At 40.0% G+C, this 20,184-nt stretch overlaps 1 protein-coding gene across 1 annotated transcript in view; it reads right to left on the bottom strand.

The window, feature by feature from the left end:
- The window catches only part of LOC138426973 (organic anion transporter 7-like), a 47,591-nt gene that overhangs the window by 18,502 nt on the left and 8,905 nt on the right, over positions 1-20,184 (bottom strand). Inside the window, exons 3-4 of the mRNA XM_069566035.1 lie at positions 2,472-2,626; positions 2,201-2,369 (exon numbers count right to left, since the gene is read on the bottom strand). Coding sequence (XP_069422136.1) covers positions 2,201-2,369; positions 2,472-2,626 — 324 coding nt within the window. The remainder of the gene's footprint in view (positions 1-2,200; positions 2,370-2,471; positions 2,627-20,184) is intronic.

Below are 20,184 nucleotides of genomic sequence, written 5' to 3'. Positions count from 1 at the left end.
TTGGGAGCTCCAAAATCACTGTAGATGGTGATTGCAGCCATGAAATTAAAAGATGCTTACTCCTTGGAAGGAAAGTTATGACCAACCTAGACAGCATATTCAAAAGCAGAGACATTACTTTGCCAACAAAGGTCTGTCTAGTCAAGACTATGGTTTTTCCAGTGGTCATGTATGGATGTGAGAGTTGGACTGTGAAGAAAGCTGAGCATGGAAGAATTGATGCTTTTGAACTATGGTGTTGGAGAAGACTCTGGAGAGTCCCTTGGACTGCAAGGAGATCCAACCAGTCCATCCTAAAGGAGGTCAGTCCTGGATGTTCAATGGAAGGACTGATGTTGAAGCTGAAATTTCAATACTTTGGCCACCTGATGCGAAGAGCTGACTCATTTGAAAAGACCCTGGTGCTGGGAAAGATTGAGGGTGGTTTGAGAAAGGGACAACAGAGGATGAGATGGTTGGATGGCATCACCAACTCAATGGACATGAGTTTGAGCAGACTCCAGGAGTTGATGATGGAAATGGAGGCCTGGTGTGCTGTGGTCCTTGGGGTTGTGAAAAGTCGGACATGACTGAGTAACTGAACTGAACTGAACGGATCCAATCTGACTTAATTTAAACTAGAGTAACCATGCTGCTTTTTCTTTACGAAGTTGTGGAGGTGAATTTGCTTCTCATTCCTCTCCAATATCAGTTAAAAAAATGAAAAATGTCCATATCTTCCGTATCACATAATTTTCTTGCAAAGTCATACCTATAATCACAGATTGTAATGGAGGCTAGCTCACTTTCAGATGTTTTCTCTGTAGGGATAATATTTTTGTATCTATTCTGTTTGCATCGTATTTGTTAAGTCTTATTAGTAAGGGTGGAAAGACCTCAAAAGACTCAGAATTCCCAGAAGATTCTTTGCTGTCCTCTGTCTTTAGGATTGCTGGTTTTAGCATGTAAAAATAGTGTGCTTAATTAAATTTGAACTTCAAGTTTAAAAGGTAAATTTTTAATTAGAATTATGCCCCATGCAATATTTTATTTTATTTTTGCTTTTCTTTTAAAAAAATTATTTATTTATTTATATTTTACTTTACAGTATTGTATTGGTTTTGCCATACATCAACATGAATCCATCACAGGTGTACATGTGTTCCCAATCCTGAACCCCCTCCCACCTCCCTCCCCATACCATCCCTCTGGGTCATCCCAGTGCACCAGCCCCAAGCATCCCATATCCTGCATCAAACCTAGACTGGCGATTTGTTTCTTATATGATATTATACATGTTTCAATGTCACTCCCAAATCATCCCACCCTCTCCCTCTCCCACAGAGTCCAAAAGACTGTTCTATATATCTGTGTCTCTTTTGCTGTCTTGCATACAGGGTTATCATTACCATCTTTCTAAATTCCATATATATGCATTAGTATACTGTATTGGTGTTTTTCTTTTTGGCTTACTTCACTCTGTATAATCAGCTCTAGTTTCATCCACCTCATTAGAACTGATTCAAATGTATTTTTTTAAATGGCTGAGTAATACTCCACTGTGTATATGTACCACAGCTTTCTTATCTATTCATCTGCTGATGGACATCTAGGTTGTTTCCATGTCCTGGCTATGATAAACCGTGCTGTGATGAACATTGGGGTACACGTGTCTCTTTCAATTCTGGCAATATTTTAGATAAAAAATTATTTGTTGCTTGTTTGAAATTTGGATATAATGGGATTTCTTGTGTTTTATTCAGTAGCAAACAAAAATACAGAACCCAGTTAGAAATTTCATATAAATCATGAACAATTTTCAGTATAATTATGTATCTTACAATATTTGGGATATAATTTCACAAAAATATTAGCTGGTTATCTTAAATTCAAATTTCGTTGAATGTCCTTAATTTTATCTGGCAACTCTACCTGTTTTGCTTCTTGAATTGTACATAGGGCACATATAAGGAGAGTACATACTCAGGTATGAAGTGAAATGAAAGTCACCCAGTCATGTCCGACTCTTTTCAACCCCATGGACTGTAGCCTGCTAGGCTCTTGTCCATGGAATTTTCCAGGCAAGAATACTGGAATGGGTTGCCATTTCCTTCTTCAATACTCAGGGATAGACCAGGACCAAACAGAATTCTTGTATCGGATTCCATGTATATTCTCACCCCAGACTCTCACAAGACAAAGGAGGAAAGAAGGCTTATACCTTGAGGCCAGAAACAAAACAAAGAGTGGTGCAGACATCACTAGCTGGAGAGTGTGCCAGTCTCGAATGGCAAAAGCCAGGCCTCCAAAGATTGTCTGTCCCAGACTAGTGGCAGCCATCAACAGCGTTGTTGCCATGGCTTGGAATCGGGGCTCTGTCCATTCCAGTGCTGAAAGAAAACACAAGTGGAAATTTTAATTCAAGTAAACATGGAATTTCAAGGTCAGAGTTAAGACTCGGAAAACACTGAAGATACAAACCATTGACTTACTGAGCAGAACATTAGTTGTCAGGAGACATGTAGCAGACATTCCAGCCAAGAAACGTAGTGAGCAGTAAATGATGAAATTGGGGGCAATGACTGTAAAGGTATCAACAATGGCAAGCTGGAGGAAACACAACCTGATTATAAACTTCCTCCCAAACCTGAGAAAGAAAAGACCAAATTAGGCTATTGGAACAATAACAACCTCTTGTAAAAACTAGCAAAAAGAAAGCACTTTGAATCCTTGAAGAATCAATAATAAATGGCAGATCTGAGAAGCAAACTTCCTGTGTGTAAACAGAAACTGAATGTATCAAAGCCTCTTCTCTATTCTGTTACTAGTATTGGGTTGACACCAATTCAAATCATATAGGCAGGTTGCAATATTTTGGAATTTTAAAATATCATAACTGTCCCTTCTACTAACACATCCTTTTGGCACAGGGTTTCTGTATAAAACCTACACTCAGGGAATCTAAAGTTGTACTTGCTAATTTAGGCTCACACAGTTTAAAACAGAAGTAATTTGAAAACAATGTCTGTGGAATAAATCCATCACAGTGGCTGATGGGTTGCATATGAGACCCTCCTTGCTGACTTTGGGTTTGTTGGCTTTGGGCAACAGGTTTCCTTCTAAAACAATATAGAAGACAGTCATGACAGAAGCAGAGGGACTTGGAAAATTCTGAGAGGAATTTGATAAGATGGAGAAGAAAGAAAAACAGAAGCAAATATTTTAAAAGAGGGATTTAAAGAGGCAGGCCCCTAAGTCCCAGGCAGAAGGACAGCCACCTTGATCCCTGCAGCTTCTGCACGCCAGCTCCCAGAGCCACTATAGTACTATGTTAGGATGAACACAACAGAGAAGGGATGAAAATTTGGGCTGCTACTGGGCAGAACTGTGAATGCTTGCGTGGGAGGTACATCAGTTCACTGTGATCACATGGGCCCCACTTGCTATAGGACTCACTTCCTTTGGCACAAAGCTTGCACTTAAGGGCAATAGAGCGTTATGGAATCTGACCCTTAGGGCTTCTATTCCAACAACTGGGGATCAGATCCCACCGCTGACAGGGCTATGACTGTCATGGAGCAAAGAGGAGGATCTACCCAACATTCAGTGCAGGCTGTGAACTTTGCAACAACAATTACACCTCTTATCAAGGGCAAAATGACCAGCACACTCTGAGGAAAGATGTGGTAGGCATCCATACCCAAAACAGCCCTTGCACCAATAATATTAGAGGGCTGCTACCAATGCAGCGCTCACTTGGCTGAGCTGCATGGAGACTACACTACTGGACCTTCCTCACAGCTGGAATTGGCACATCCCACCCAGCTGGTACCTGCTCATTTCCCCACAAGTGAAGGTCTTTCTCCAACAAATCTAGTCTATAAAGTTTGGAAGAGGTAATTGTTCCGTGAAATGTGCATATATCAGTGCAACACTATAAGAAACATAAAAGATCAAGGAAACAGGACACCAACAAAGAAACAGAATAGTTTGACAGCAGCTGACCTCTAATAAGTGGATGTCTTTGAACTGCTTCATGAAGAATTCAAGGAAACTGTCTTAAGGAAACTCAATGAGCTACAAGAGAATGCAGGTTGGCAATTCAATGACATTAAGAAAATAATACATGAACAAAATGAGAAGTTGAACAGAGAGCTAGAAATGATAAATATGAACCAAATTCTAACGCTGAAGAATACAGTAAGTGAAACAATATACAGAGCACCAACAAAAGATGTATAAAATGGAAGAAATATCTACGAACTCAAGGACAAGTCATTTGAAATTTTCCAATCAGAGAAGGACGAAGAAAAAATATTAAAGAGAGTACAGAATGCCTGTTGGATTATGAACACCAACAAATAAAATACTGTTCTCATTATGGATGCCCCAAAAGAAGAAGAGAAAGAGAAAGACAAATTAAGAGAAGGGCAAAATAAAATACTGAGCAAATATTAACAATCTGAAAGCAGAAATAGACAGCAGTGCAATAATAGCAGGGGACTTCAATACCACTTTCAACAGTGGAAAATGGAAATGGAAAATCAATAGGAAATAATGAACAATATTTTTTTTTCTCCCAGTCTATCCCTCCCTTCCACCCTTCCCCACTGGAAACCATAAGTTCATTCTGTAAGTCAGTGTTTTGTGAATAACTTCATTTGTATCATTTTTTAAAAGATCCTGCATATACAGTTCAGTTCAGTTCAATTCAGTTCACTCAGCTCAGTCGTGTCTGACTCTTTGCAACCCCATGAACTGCAGCACGCCAGGCCTCCCTGTCCATCACCAACTCCCAGAGATCACCCAAACTCTTGTGCATCGAATTGGTGATGCCATCCAGCCATCTCATCCTCTGTCGTCCCCTTCTCCTCCTGCCCCCAATCCCTCCCAGCATCAGGGTCTTTCCCAATGAGTCAACTCTTCGCATGAGGTGGCCAAAGTATTGGAGGTTCACCTCTCTGCAGTCCAAGGGACTCTCAAGAGTCTTCTCCAACACCACAGTTCAAAAGCATCAATTCTTCCATGCTCAGCTTTCTTCACAGTCCAACTCTCACACCCATACATGACCACTGGAAAAATCATAGCCTTGACTAGACGGACCTTTGTTGGCAAAGTAATATCTCTGCTTTTGAATATGCTATCTAGGTTGGTCATAACTTTCCTTCCAAGGAGTAAGTGTCTTTTAATTTCATGGCTGCAATCACCATCTGCATATTAGCAATATCATATATTTGTCTTTCTTTGTATGACTAACTTCACTTAATATGATAATCTCCAGGTCCATCAACATTGCTACAAATGGTATTATTCTTTTTAGTTGCTGAATAGTATTCCATTGTATATATGAACCACATCTTTATCCATTCAACAGCTGATGGACATTTAAATAGTTTCCATGTCTTGACTATTGTAAATAGTGCTCTATGAACACAGGGGAGCATGTATCCTTTTGAACAGTGTTTTTCTCCTGATGTATGCCCAGGAGTGAGATTGTTAGATCCTATAATAGCTATATTTTTAGTTTTTAAAGAAACCTCCTCACTATTCTCCATAGAGGCTATACCAATTTACATTCCCACCAACAGTATAGGAGGGTTTTCTTTTCTCTGCAACTTCTCCAGCATTTATTGTCTGTAGATTTTTTTGTTGATGGCCGTTTTGACTATAATCTACCTGCAATGCAGGAGACCTGGGTTGGGAAGGGCCTCTGGAGAAGGGAATGGCAACCCACTCCAGTATGCTTGCCTGGAGAATCCTACAGACTGAGGAGCCTGGCAGGTTAAAATCCGTGGGGTTGCAAAGAGTCAGACATGACTGATTGACTAAGACTACACATTCTGACCAGTGTGAGGCAATATCTTATTGTAGTTTTGACTTGCATTTCTCTAATAATTAGTGATGTTGAGTATCTTTTCATGTGCCTCCTGACCCTCTGTATGTCTTTTTGGAGAAATGTCTATTTAGGTCTTCTGCCCATTGTTTGATTGTTTGCTCTTTTGATTTTTTTTTAATTAAAAAAAATTTTTTTTACTTTACAATACTGTATTGGTTTTGCCATACATCAACATGAATCCATCACGGGTGTACATAAGTTCCCACTCCTGAACCCCCTCCCACCTCCCTCCCATACCATCCCTCTGGGTTATCCTAGTGCACCAGCCCCAAGCATCCTGTATCCTGCATTGAACCTAGACTGGCAATTTGTTTCTTATATGATATTATACATATGTTTCCATGCCATTCTCCCAAATCATCCCACCCTCTCCCTCCCCCACAGAGTCAAAAAGTCTGTTCTGTACATCTGTGTCTCTTTTGGTGTCTTGCATACAGGGCTATCATTACCATCTTTCTAAATTCCATATTATATTGAGACACATGAGCTGTTTGTAAATTTTGGAGACTAATCTCTTATCTGTTGCATCTATTGCAAATATTTTCTCGCATCGCAAAGGCTGTCTTTTTATGTTGTCTGTGGTTTCCTTTGCAGTGCAAGAGCTTTTAAGTTTGACTAGGTCTCATTTGTTTATTTTTGCTTTTATTTCCATTACTCTAGGATATGGCTCAAAAAAGATATTGCTGTGATTTATGTCAAAGAGTGTTCTGCATATGTTTTCCTCTAAGAGTTTTATAGTATTCAGTCTTACATTTAGGTCTTTAATTCATTTTGACTTTATATTTTGTGTATGGTGTTAAAAAATGTTCTAGTGTCATTTTTTTAAAAACATGGAGCTTTGCAGTTTTCCAAGCACCATTTATGTCTTTCCTCTATTGTATAGTCTTGCCTCCTTTGTTGTAGATTAATTGACCATAAGTGTGTGGGTTTATTTCTGGGCTTTCTATCCTGCTCCATATTGATTGATTTATCTATCTAGTGGTACCAGTACCATACTGTTTTGATGACCACAGCTGATTCCTCCAGCTCCATTTTTCTTTCTCAAGATTACTTTGGTTGTTTGTTCTAGTTCTGTGAAAAATGCCATTGGTAATTTGATAGGGGTGGCATTGAGTCTGTAGATTGCCTTAGCTAGTATAATCATTTTGACAATATTGATTCTTCCAATCCCAGAACATAGTATATATTTTCATCTATTTGTATTGTCTTCAATTTCTTTCATAAGGGTCTTATAGTTTTCAGAGTGTAGGTCTTTTGTCTCCTTCAGTTAAGTCACTCATTCGTGTCTGACTCTCTGTGAACCCATGAAACACAGCATGCCAGGCCTCCCTGTCCATCACCAATTCTCGGAGTCCACCCTAACCCATGTCCATTGTGTCAGTGATGTCATCCAACCATCTCATCCTCTGTTGTTCTGTTCTCCTCCTGCCTTCAATCTTTCTCAGCATCAGAGTCTTTTCAAATGAGTCAGCTCTTCGCATAAGAAGGCCAAAGTATTGGAGTTCCAGCTTCAACATCAGTCCTTCCAATGAACACCCAGGACTGATCTCCTTTAGGATGGACTGGTTCGATCGCCTTGCAGTCCAAGGAACTCTCAAGATCTTCTCCAACACCACAGTTCAAAAGCATCAATTATTCAGGTCCAACTCTCACATCAATACATGACCAGTAGAAAAACCATAACCTTGACTAGAAGGACCTTTGTTGGCAAAGTAATGTCTCTGCTTTTGAATATGCTGTTTAGGTTGGTCATAACCTCCCTTCCAAGGAGTAAGCGTCTTTTAATTTCATGGCTGCAATCACCATCTGCAGTGATTTTGCAGCCCAACAAAATAAAGGCAGCCACTGTTTCCACTGTTTCTCCATCTATTTGCCATGAAGTGACGGGACTGGATGCCATGATCTTCGTTTTCTGAATGTTGAGCTTTAACCCCAATTTTCCACTCTCCTCTTTCACTTTCATCAAGAGGCCCTTTAGTTCTTCACTTTCTGCCATTAGGGTGGTTTCATCTGCACATCTGAGGTTATTGATATTTCTCCCAGCAATCTTGATTCCAGCTTGTGCTTCTTCCAACCCACTGTTTCTCATGATGTACTCTGCACATAAGTTAAATAAGCAGGGTGACAATATACAGCTTGACATACTCCTTCTCCTATTTGGAATCAATCTGTTGGCCCATGTCCAGTTTTAACTGTTGCTTCCTGACCTGCATACAGATTTCTCAACAGGCAGGTCAGGTGCTCTGGTATTCCCATCTCTTTCAGAATTTTCCACAGTTTATTGTGATCCAAATAGTCAAAGGCTTTGGCATACTCAATAAAGCAGAAATAGATGTTTTTCTGGAACTCTCTTGCTTTTTTGATGATCCAGCAGATGTTGGCAATTTGGTCTCTGGTTCCTCTGCCTTTTCTAAATCCAGCTAGAACATCTGGAAGTTCACGGATCACATATTGCTGAAGCCTGGCTTGGAGGGTTTTGAGCATTATTTTGCTAGCGTGTGAGATGAGTGCAATTGTGTGGTAGTTTGAGCATTCTTTGGCATTGCCTTTCTTTGGGATTGGAATGAAAACTGACATTTTCCAGTCCTGTGGCCACTGATGAGCTTTCCAAATTTGCTGCCATATTGAGTGCAGCACTTTCACAGCATCATCTTTCAGGATTTGAAATAGCTCCACTGGAATTCCATCACCTCCACTAACTTTGTTCATAACGATGCTTCCTAAGGCCCACCTGACTTCATATTCCAGGATGTCTGGCTCTAGGTGAGTGTGAGTGATCATACCTTCATGATTATCTGGGTGGTGAAGATCTTTTTTGTACAGTTCTTCTGTGTATTCTTGCCACTTTTGTCTCCTTAGGTAGGATTGTTTCTTTAATTTCTTTTTCTGTTCTTTTGTTGTTAGCATATAGAAGTGCAACAAATTTCTGTGTATGAATTTTGTATCCTACAACTTTACTGAATTCGTTGATGAGCTCTAGTAGTTTTCTGGTTCAGTTCAATTCAGTCGCTCAGTCGTGTCCGACTCTTTGTGACCCCATGAATTGCAGCATGCCAGGCCTCCCTGTTCATCACCATCTCCCGGAGTTCACTCAGACTCAAGTCCATCGAGTCAGTGATGCCACCCAGCCATCTCATCCTCGGTCGCCCCCTCTCCTCCTGCCCCCAATTCCCTCCCAGCATCAGAGTCTTTTCCAATGAGTCAACTCTTCTCATGAGGTGGCCAAAGTACTGGAGTTTCAGTTTTAGCATCATTCCTTCCAAAGAAATCCCAGGGTTGATCTCCTTCAGAATGGACTGGTTGGATCTCCTTGCAGTCCAAGGGACTCTCAAGAGTCTTCTCCAAAACCACAGTTCAAAAGCATCAATTCTTCGGTGCTCAGCCTTCTTCATAGTTCAACTCTAGCACCTTTAAAATTTTCTATGTATAGAAATCATGTCATCTGCAAACAAACATCACTATCCAAAACCTATGGGATGTGGAAAAAGCAATTATAGGAGGGAAGTTTATAGCAATGCAATCTTGGTTAAGTAAGCAAGAAAAATCACAAATTAACAACATAACCTTACACCTAAAGCAACTAGAGAAAGAAGAAGAAGAACAACAACAAAAATCCAAAGATAGTAAAAGGAAATAATCATAAAGATTAGAGGAGAAGTAAATAAAATAGAATTGAAGAAAACAATAGCAAAGATAAAACTAAGAGTTGGTTCAAAAAGATAAGCAAAATTGATAAGCCTTTCACTGAACTCATCAGAAAAAAAAAGAGATGACTCAAATCAATAAAATTAGAAATGAAAAAGAAGTTACAGTGGACACCACAAAAATACAAAAGATTGTAAAAGACCACTACAAGCAACTACATGCCAATAAAATGGACAACCTGGAAGAAATGGATAAATTCTTAGACAGGAGTAGTCTCCTAAAAATAAACCAGGAAGAAATAGAAAATATGAAGTACACTTTAGATTAAAGGAACTTAATAGAATATATAGAACATCGCATGTAACAGTCGCAGAATATACATACTTCTCAAGCGCACATAAAAGATAGATCATAAGTTAGGTCGTGAAATAAGCTTTAACAAATTTAAGAAGATTGCAGTCATATCTGAAAGGGTGAAGGACAGGGAAGCCTGGTGTGCTACAGTCTATGGGGTCTCAGAGTCGGACATGACTTAGCAACTAAACAACAACAAAATTATATCGAGTATCTTTTCCAACCTCTTTGGAAATTGGAAGTTATTTATTATAAAATTTGAAATTAATAACAAAAGGAAACTGAAAATTCACAAACATGATGAAATTAAACAGCACTCTCCAGGACAATCAATGGATCAAAGAAGAAATCAAAAGAGAAACAAAAATATGATACCAAGGAAAAGGCAAGTACAACATAAAAAAAGCCTTGGAATGCAGCAAAATCATTTTAAAACAATTTTAAACACAATTTATAACAATAAATTCCTATGTTAAAAAAGAGAGAACTCAAATTAGCACCCCAACTTTACACCTCAAGGAACCAGGAAACTAAACTTAAAGCTAGCAGAGGAAGGAAGTAACAAAGATCAGAGCAGAGATAAATAAAACAGAGATTAGAAAATATAAAATATCAATGAAGCAGAGTTTTTTTTTAATCAACAAAATTGACAAATTATTAGCTAGACTGACCAAAAACTAGACTTCTTCATTGAGAAGACTCAAATGAATAAAATCAGAAATGAGAGGAAACATTAAAACTGATACCACAGAAATACAAAGAATCATAAGCATGTACTACAAATAATTATATGCTAACAAATTGGATGGCCTTTAAGGAATGGATAAATTTCAGAAACATACAACCTACTAAGAACCAATCATGAAGCAACAAAATATTAGCAAGCTTAATTTAATGGTACACTTAAAGAATCATACACCCTGATAAAGTGGGAGGAACCAAAGAGCCTCTTGATGAAAGTGAACGAGGAGAGTGAAAAAACTGGCTTAAAATGGAACATTCAAAAAACTAAGATCATGCATCCAGTCCCATCATTTCATGACAAATAGATGGGGAAACAATGGAAACAGTGGCAGACTTTATTTTCTTGAGCTCCTAAATCACTGCATATGGTGATTATAGCCATGAAATTAAAAGGTGCTAGCTCCTTGGAAGAAAAGCTATAACAAACTTAGCATATTAAAAAGCAGAAACATTACTTTGCTGAAAATGTCCATCTAGTCAAAGCTACAGTTTTGCCAGTAGTCATGTATGGATGTGAGAGTTGGACCATAAAGAAAGCTGAGCGCCTAAGAATTGATGCTTTTGAACTGTGGTGTTGGAGAAGATCTTGAGAATCCCTTGGACAGTGAGATCAAACCTGTCAATCTTAAAGGAAATCAGTCCTGAATATTCATTGGAAGGACTGATGCTGAAGCTGAAGCTCCAATGCTTTGGCCACCTGATGTGAAGAACTGACTCATTGGAAAAGACCCTGGTGCTGGGAAAGATTGAAGGCAGGAGGAGAAGGGGATGCAGAAGATGAGATGGTTGGATGCCATCACTGACTCTATGGATATGAGTTTGAGCAAGCTCTGGGAGTTGGTGATGGACAGGTAAGCCTGGTGTGCTGCAGTCCATGGGGTCACAAATAGTTGGACACAACTGAGTGACTGAACTGAACTGAACTGATAAAGTGGGAAGTGGGATTTATCCCTGGGATGCAAGAATAGTTCAAGATACACAATCATTAATGTGATACATCACATTAACGTAAAGAAGGATAAAAATAGTATGACCAATTCAATACATACAAGTAATGTAGCTCATATTGTATTCGTATGTCAAAACATCATGTTGTACACTATAAATATATATAGTTGTATCTGTCAATTATAACTCAATAAGAATATTGATCTCTGCATTTTCTAATGACATTTTCACAGATGCCTGGGTTACAGGTTTGTTGAAAGTGAGTACTCTGATTCTGAGCTGTTTTCAAATTTACATTTATTATGATATATGCCAATTTCATAGGGGCTTCCCTCATAGCTCAGTTGTTAAAGAATTCGCCTGCAATGCAGGAGACCCCAGTTTGATTCTTGGGTCGGGAAGATCCGCTGGAGAAGGGATAGGCTACCCACTCCAGTATTCTTGGGCTCCCTTTGTGGCTCAGCTGGTAAAGAATCTGCCTGCAATGTGGGAGACCTGGGTTTGACCCCTGGGTTGGGAAGGTCCTCTGGAGAAGGGAAAGGCTACCCACTCCAGTATTCTGGCCTGGAGAATTCCATGGACTGTATAGTCCATGGGGTTGCAAGAGTTGGACACGACTGAGCTTCACTAATTCCAGTTTCATAGTTTTTAGCTGAGCAACAGTTACCATTATGCAGATGGGTAATAAGACTCTCCTCAGTTCTCCAATGTGTCTGTGGGAGACATACTTCAGTGGTGGCAATGACTGTCTATTTCAGAAGAAGTACTGTCACAGGACTTAAAGATATTGAAACAGCAGTTATTGGATTAATTGTATGGTTGTCAAAGTTATCTTTAGAGAACTGTTTTTGCAAAAATTAAAATTATGGCATACTTTTTCAATGGACCACTAATGACACATTGCTGTGTACCCATATGTTTAGTTTAATAGGATTTATACCCATCACACATGGGCAATTATGATGTGATGACCATTCTCTGAGCATCCATAACCATTCAGCTAACAGAGCTTAGGAACAAATCAATACAATATTCATGGCCAAGGATAAAAACACTTTTAGCCATATGATGTCTGCAAAGAAGTGGAATCCCATGTCATGGCACATCTTCTTTTTGTTCCCATAGATAGCTGTTAATTTCCAAATTACATGTTATGGCATTCCCTCTCTAAATTCTGTCCAGAAACGCTTCCGGGTCTGATGGAGATGTTGCTTCTGTATCTTGTATGCAGAACTTAGTGTTGACAAAATGGCATTTATCGCACTGGTTAATTCTCCATTTGTGTATCTATATCCTTGGGGCAATTACGTAAGTCCTACAATACTGTAATTGTAATACCGTTCAATTCAGTTCAGTTGCTCTGTTGTGTCCGACTCTTTACAACCCTATGGACCACAGCACACCAGGCCTCCCTGTACATCACTAACTCCCAGAGATTACCCAAACTCATGTCCATTGACTCGGTGATGCCATCCAACCATCTCATCCTCTGTCGTCCCCTTCTTCTCCCATCTTCAATCTTTCCCAGCATCAGGGTCTTTTCAAATGAGTCAGCTCTTCACATCAGGTGGCCAAAGTATTCCAGTCTCAGCTTCAGCATCAGTCCTTCCAATGAACACCCAGGACTGATCTCTTTTAGGATGGACTGGTTCGATCTCCTTGCAGTCCAAGGGACTCTCAAGATCTTCTCCAACACCACAGTTCAAAAGCATCAATTCTTTGGCGCTCAGCTTTCTTCACAGTCCAACTCTCACATCCATACATGACCACTGGAAAAACCATAACCTTGACTAGAAGGACCTTTGTTGGCAAAGTAATGTCTTTGCTTTTGAATATGTTATCTAGGTTGATCATAACTTCCCTTCCAAGGAGTAAGCGTCTTTTAATTTCATGGCTGCAATCACCATCTGCAGTGATTTTGCAGCCTAACAAAATAAAGGCAGCCACTGTTTCAACTGTTTCCCCATCTATTTCCCATGAAGTGATGGGACTGGATGCCATGATCTTCGTTTTCTGAATGTTGAGCTTTAAGCCCACTTTTCCACTCTCCTCTTTCACTTTCCTCAAGAGGCTTTTTAGCTCCTCTTCATTTTCTGCCATAAGGGTGGTGTCATCTGCATATCTGAGGTTATTGATATTTCTCCCGGCAATCTTGATTCCAGCTTGTGTTTCTTCCAGCCCAGCATTTCTCATGATGTACTCTGCATAAAAGTTAAATAAGCAGGGTGACAATATACAGCTTGACATACTCCTTTTCCTATTTGGAATCAGTCTGTTGGCCCATGTCCAGTTTTAACTGTTGCTTCCTGACATGCATACAGGTTTCTCAAGAGGCAGGTCAGGTGCTCTGGTATTCCCATCTCTTTCAGAATTTTCCACAGGTTATTGTGATCCACACAGTCAAAGGCTTTGGCATAGTCAACAAAGCAGAAATAGATGTTTTTTTGGAACTCTCTTGCTTTTTTGATGATCCAGCAGATGTTGGCGATTTGGTCTCTGGTTTCTCTGCCTCTTCTAAATCCAGCTTGAACATCTGGAAGTTCACATTTCACATATTGCTGAAATCTGGCTTCAGCAGTAGGATTTTGAGCATTATTTTGCTAGCGTGTGAGATGAGTACAATTGTGCGGTAGTTTGAACATTCTTTGGCATTGCCTTTCTTTGGGATTGGAATGAAAACTGACCTTTTCCAGTCCTGTGGCCACTGCTGAGTTTTCCATATTTGCTGGCATATTGAGTGCAGCACTTTCACAGCATCATCTTTTAGGATTTGAAATAGCTCAACTGGAATTCCATCACCTCCACTAGCTTTGTTCATAGTGATACTTGCTAAGGCCCACTTGACTTCACATTCCAGGATGTCTTGCTCTAGGTGAGTGATCACACCATTGTGACTATCTGGGTCATGAAGATCTTTTTTGTATAGTTCTTCTGTGTATTTTTGCCACTTCTTCTTAATATCTTCTGCTTCTGTTAGGTCCATACCATTTCTGTTCTTTATTGAGCCTATCTTTGCATGAAATGTTCCCTTGGTATCTCTAATTTTCTTGAAGAGATCTCTAATTTTTCCTATTCTGTTGTTTTCCTCTATTTCTTTGCATTGACCACTGAGGCTTTCTTATCTCTCCTTGCTATTTTTTGGAACTCTGCATTCAAATGGGTATATCTTTCCTTTTCTTCTTTGCTTTTCACTTCTCTTCTTTTCACAGCTATCTGTAAGGACTCCTCAGACAGCCATTTCACTTTTTGCTTTTCTTTTTCTTGGGGATGGTCTTGATCCCTGTCTCCTGTAGAAGGTCACAAACCTCCATCCATTGTTCATTAGGCACTCTGTCCATCAGATCTAGTCCCTTAAATCTATTTCTCACTTCCACTGTATAATCATAAGGGATTTGACTTAGGTCACAGCTAAATGTCTAGTGGTTTTCTCTACTTTCTTCATTTTGGCAATAAGTAGTTCATGATCTGAGCCACAGTCAGCTCCCAGTCTTTTTCTTGCTGACTGTAAGAGCTTCTCTATCTTTGGCTGCAAAGAATACAATCAATCTGATTTTGGTGTTAGCCATCTGGTGATGTCCATGTGTAGAGTCTTCTCTTGTGTTGTTGGAAGAGGGTTTTTGCTATGACTAGTGCATTCTCTTGGCAGAACTCTATTAGCCTTTGCCCTGCTTCATTCTGTACTCGAAGGCCAAATTTGCCTGTTACTCCAGGTGTTTCTTGACTTCCTACTTTTGCATTCCCGTCCCCTATAATGAAAAGGACATCTTTTTGGGGTGTTAGTTCTAAAAGGTCTTGTAGGTTTTCATAGAACCGTTCAACTTCAGCATCTTCAGCATTACTGGCCAGGGCATAGACTTAGAGTACTGTGATATTGAATGGTTTGCCTTGGAAAGAAACAGAGATCATTCTGTGGTTTTTGAGACTGCATTCAAGTACTGCATTTCAGACTCTTTTGTTGACTATGATGGCTACTCCATTTCTTCCAAGGAATTCCTGCCCACAGTAGCAGATATAATGGTCATGTGAGTTAAATTTACCCATTCCATTCCATTTTAGTTCGCTGATTCCTAAAATGTCAATGTTCACTCTTGCCATCTCCTGTTTGACCACTTCCAATGTGCCTTGATTCATAACATTCCAGGTTCCTATGCAATATTGCTGTTTACAGCATTGGACCTTGCTTCTATCATCAGTCACATCCACAACTGGGTGTTGTTTTTGCTTTGGCTCCATCTCTTCATTCTTTCTAGAGTTAGTTCTCCACTGATCTCCAGTAGCATATTGGGCACCTACTGACCTGGGGAATTCATCTTTCAGTGTCCTACATTTTTGCCTTTTTGTACTATTCATGGGGTTCTCAAGGCAAGAATACTGAAGTATTTGTAATAATGAAGTAATTGTAATAAGTATTCTTTTTTTGTTGCAATTTTTTGAATATTTAACTATATGGACACAATGATTATTCAAAGTTAAATAAAAGGGGGCTGTCCTAAGATGGCAGAGGAATAGGATGGGGAGACCACTTTCTCCCCCACAAATTCATCAAAAGAACATCTCAACGCTGAGTAAACTCTACAAAACAACTTCTGAATGCTGGCAGAGGACATCAGGCACCCAGAAAAGCAGATCATTGTCTTCAAAAACAGGTAGGAAAAATATAAAAGATGAAAAAAGAGACAAAGGAGGTAGAGAGGGAGCTCCTTCCCGGGAAGGGAGTCCCGTCCCAGGAAGGGAGTCTTAAAAAGAGAGAAGTTTCCAAACACCAGGAAACACTCTCACTGCCGAGTCTGTGGCGAGCCTTGGAAACACAGAGGGCAACATAACAGGGAAGAAAAATAAATGAATAATTAAAATCAACAGATTATGAGCCCAATGGTAACTCCCCCCGTGGAGAAGCAGCACGGATGCCTGCATCTGCCACTAGCAAGCGGGGGCTGGGCAGGGAGGTGCGGGCAGCAGTGCTTTTTAAGAATCGGGCTGGAATGCCCCAAATGTAACCAGAGCGAACTAACTTGGGCTAGCATACCAGACTGTGGGATAGCTACCACACAAAAAGCTCTAACATAAGACACCGCCAGGACCACACACAGAACAAAGGATGGAACAGAAATAGCCAGCTGCAGACCATCCCCCACCAGTGACAGGCAGCCAGAGCCGTAAGGGCTGGAAGGGGGCAATTGCAGCCCCGGAAAGACTTTACTTACCAAACTGCAAGCTGGCTTCTTTGCTAACTAAGACTTCTTGGGGTTCTGGACAGTCACCATCTGCCTGACAAGGGGCGCCAGTGGTACACCCAGAAAACTGAGCAGCAGGGAAAGGTGATAAGTCACAGTGACTGCACTCGCTAAACACCTGAGCTACTCGGTCCTGGGAAGGGCACAAAACGCAGGCCCAACCGAATCTGCACCTCTGAGGGCTACCTGAGAGCCGAGCCTGAGTGGCTTAGACCAGGGAGGTGCATGCAGCCTAGGGCCAGCCTCAGACTGTTCCTGGCAGAGCAACATAGAGCCTGAGCGGTGTGTGCCATGTGCAGGGGCATGCCCAGCGTAGCTGAGACACTGCGAGCACACACCAGTGTTATTTGTTTGCAGCATCCCTCCCTCCCCACAGCGCGACTGAACAAGTGAGCCTAAAAGAAAAATAGTGTCCACCACTGCCCCCATGTGTCAGGGTGGAAATCAGACACTGAAGAGACCAGCAAACAGAAGAAGCTAAACAGAGGGAACCGCCTTGGAAGTGACCCCACACTGCCCGCAACACCAGAGAAAGTCCCAAAAATATCTTTATTATTTTTATGACCATTCTCTCGTTTTTGTTGTTGTTGATGATGTTGTTTGATTGTTTCTTCTTTTCTTTTTCTTCTTTTTTTAAACTTTTTAAAATTTTTAAGTCCTCTATTTCTCCTTTAATTTTAATTTTTATAACCTACTATCACTTTTCAAAAAAAAAGACCCTATTTTTAAAGCAAATGCCATATATATGTATTTTTTGTGGTTGTTGTTGTTTTTTAATAATTCTCATGACTTTTTTTTCTTTCTTCTTGTTCTTCTTTTCTTTAATATTGTATTTTTGAAAATCCAACCTCTACTCTAGATTTTTAATCTTTGCTTTTTGGTATTTCTTGTCAATTTTGTACATTTAAAAACCCAATCTTCAGTACCCAATTTTACCTGAGAGCGAGATTACTGGCTTGACCACTCTCTCCTCCTTTGGACTCTCCTTTTTCTCCACCAGGTTGTCTCTGTCTCCTCCCTCCCCCTTCTCTTCTCTACCCAACTCTGTGAATCTCTGTGTATTCCAGACAATGGAGAACACTTAGGAAACTGGTTACTGGCTGGATCTGCCTCTCTCCTTTTCATTTCCCTCTTTTATCCTCCTGGCCACCTCTGTCTCCTTCCTCTCCTCTTCTCTGTATAAGTCTGTGAACATCTCTGAGCGGTCTAGACTGAGGAGTGCACATAAGGAAGTGATTACTGACTAGCTTGCTCTCTCCTCTTTTGATCCCACCTCATCTCATTCCAATCACCTCTAACTACCCCCTCCCTCTTCTCTTCTCCATGTAACTCAGTGAACCTCTCTGGGTGTCCCTCAATGTGGAGAAACTTTTCATCTTTAACCTAGATGTTCTATCATCGGTGCTATATAGATGGAAAAGTCTTGAGGCTACTGTAAAAATAAAACTGAAAACCAGAAGCAGGAGGCTTAAGTCCAAATCCTGAGAACATCAGAGAACTCCTGAATCCAGGGAACATTAATCGACAGGAGCTCATCAAATGCCTCCATACCTACACTGAAACCAAGCACCACCCAAGGGCCAACAAGTTCCAGAGCAAGATATACCACACAAATTCTCCAGCAACACAGGAACACACCCCTGAGCTTCAATATACAGGCAGCTCAAGTTACTCCCAAACCATAGACGTCTCGTAACTCATTACTGGACACTTCATTGCATTCCAGAGAGAAGAAATCCAGCTTTACCCACCAGAACTCCGACACAAGCTTCCCTAACCGAGAAACCTTGACAAGCCACTGATACAACCCCACCCACAGCGAGGAAACTCCATAATAAAGAGAACTCCACAAATTCCCAGAATACAGAAAGGCCACCCCAAATGCAGCAATATAACCAAGATGAAGAGACAGAGGAATACTCAGCAGGTAAAGGAACATGAGAAATGCCCACCAAACCAAACAAAAGAGGAAGATATAGGGAATCTACCTGAGAAAGAATTCCAAATAATGATAGTGAAAATTATCCAAAATCTTGAAATCAAAATGGAATCACAGATAAATAGCCTGGAGACAAGGATTGAAAAGATGCAAGAAAGGTTTAACAAGGACCTAGAAGAAATAAAAAAGAGTCAATATATAATGAATAATGCAATAAATGAGATCAGAAACACTCTGGAGGCAACAAATAGTAGAATATCGGAGGCAGAAGATAGGATTAGTGAAACAGAAGATAGAATGGTACCAATAAATGAATCAGAGAGGAAAAAAGAAAAATGAATTAAAAGAAATGAGGACAATCTCAGAGACCTCCAGGACAATATGAAACACTCCAACATTCGAATTATAGGAGTCCCAGAAGAAGAAGACCAAAAGAAAGACTATGAGAAAATACTTGAGGAGATATTAGTTGAAAACTTCCCTAAAATGGGGAAAGAAATAATCACCCTAGTCCAAGAAACTCAGAGAGTTTCAAACAGGATAAACCCAAGGCGAAACACCCCAAGACACATATTAATCAAATTAACAAAGATCAAACACAAAGAACAAATATTAAAAGCAGCAAGGGAAAAACAACAAATAATGCACAAGGGGATTCCCATAAGGATAACTGCAGATCTTTCAATAGAAACGCTTCAGGCCAGGAGGGAATGGCAAGACATACTTAAAGTGATGAAAGAAAATAACCTATAGCCCAGATTACTGTACCCAGCAAGGATCTCATTCAAATATGAAGGAGAAATCAAAAGCTTTACAGACAAGCAAAAGCTGAGAGAATTCAGCACCACCAAACCAGCTCTCCAAAAAATGCTAAAGGATGTTCTCTAGACAGGAAACACAAAAAGGGCATATAAACCTGAACCCAAAACAATAAAGTAAATGGCAATGGGATCATACTTATCAATAATTACCTTAAACCTAAATGGATTGAATGCCCCAACCAAAAGGCAAAGACTGGCTCAATGGATACAAAAACAAGACCCCTCTATATGCTGCCTACAAGAGACCCACCTCAAAACAAGGGACACATACAGACTGAAAGTGAAGGGCTGGAAAACAATAGTCCACGCAAATAGAGACCAAAAGAAAGCAGGAATAGCAATACTCATATCTGATAAAATAGACTTTAAAACAAAGGCTGTGAAAAGAGACCAAGAAGGCCACTACATAATGATTAAAGGATCAATACAAGAGGAAGATATAACAATTTTAAATATATGTGCACCCAACATAGGAGCTCTGCAATATGTAAGACAAAACAAGTATGAAAGGGGAAATTAACAATAACACAATAATAGTGGGAGACTTTAATACCCCACTCACATCTATGGACAGACAAACTAAACAGAAAATAAACAAAGAAACGCAAACTTTAAATGATACAA

This window comes from Ovis canadensis, chromosome 21 (assembly GCF_042477335.2).
Source record: "Ovis canadensis isolate MfBH-ARS-UI-01 breed Bighorn chromosome 21, ARS-UI_OviCan_v2, whole genome shotgun sequence".
NCBI classification, from domain to species: domain Eukaryota; kingdom Metazoa; phylum Chordata; class Mammalia; order Artiodactyla; family Bovidae; genus Ovis; species Ovis canadensis.
The sequence above is the reverse complement of the archived record's forward strand: the minus strand, read 5'-3'. Positions and strand labels throughout refer to the sequence as shown.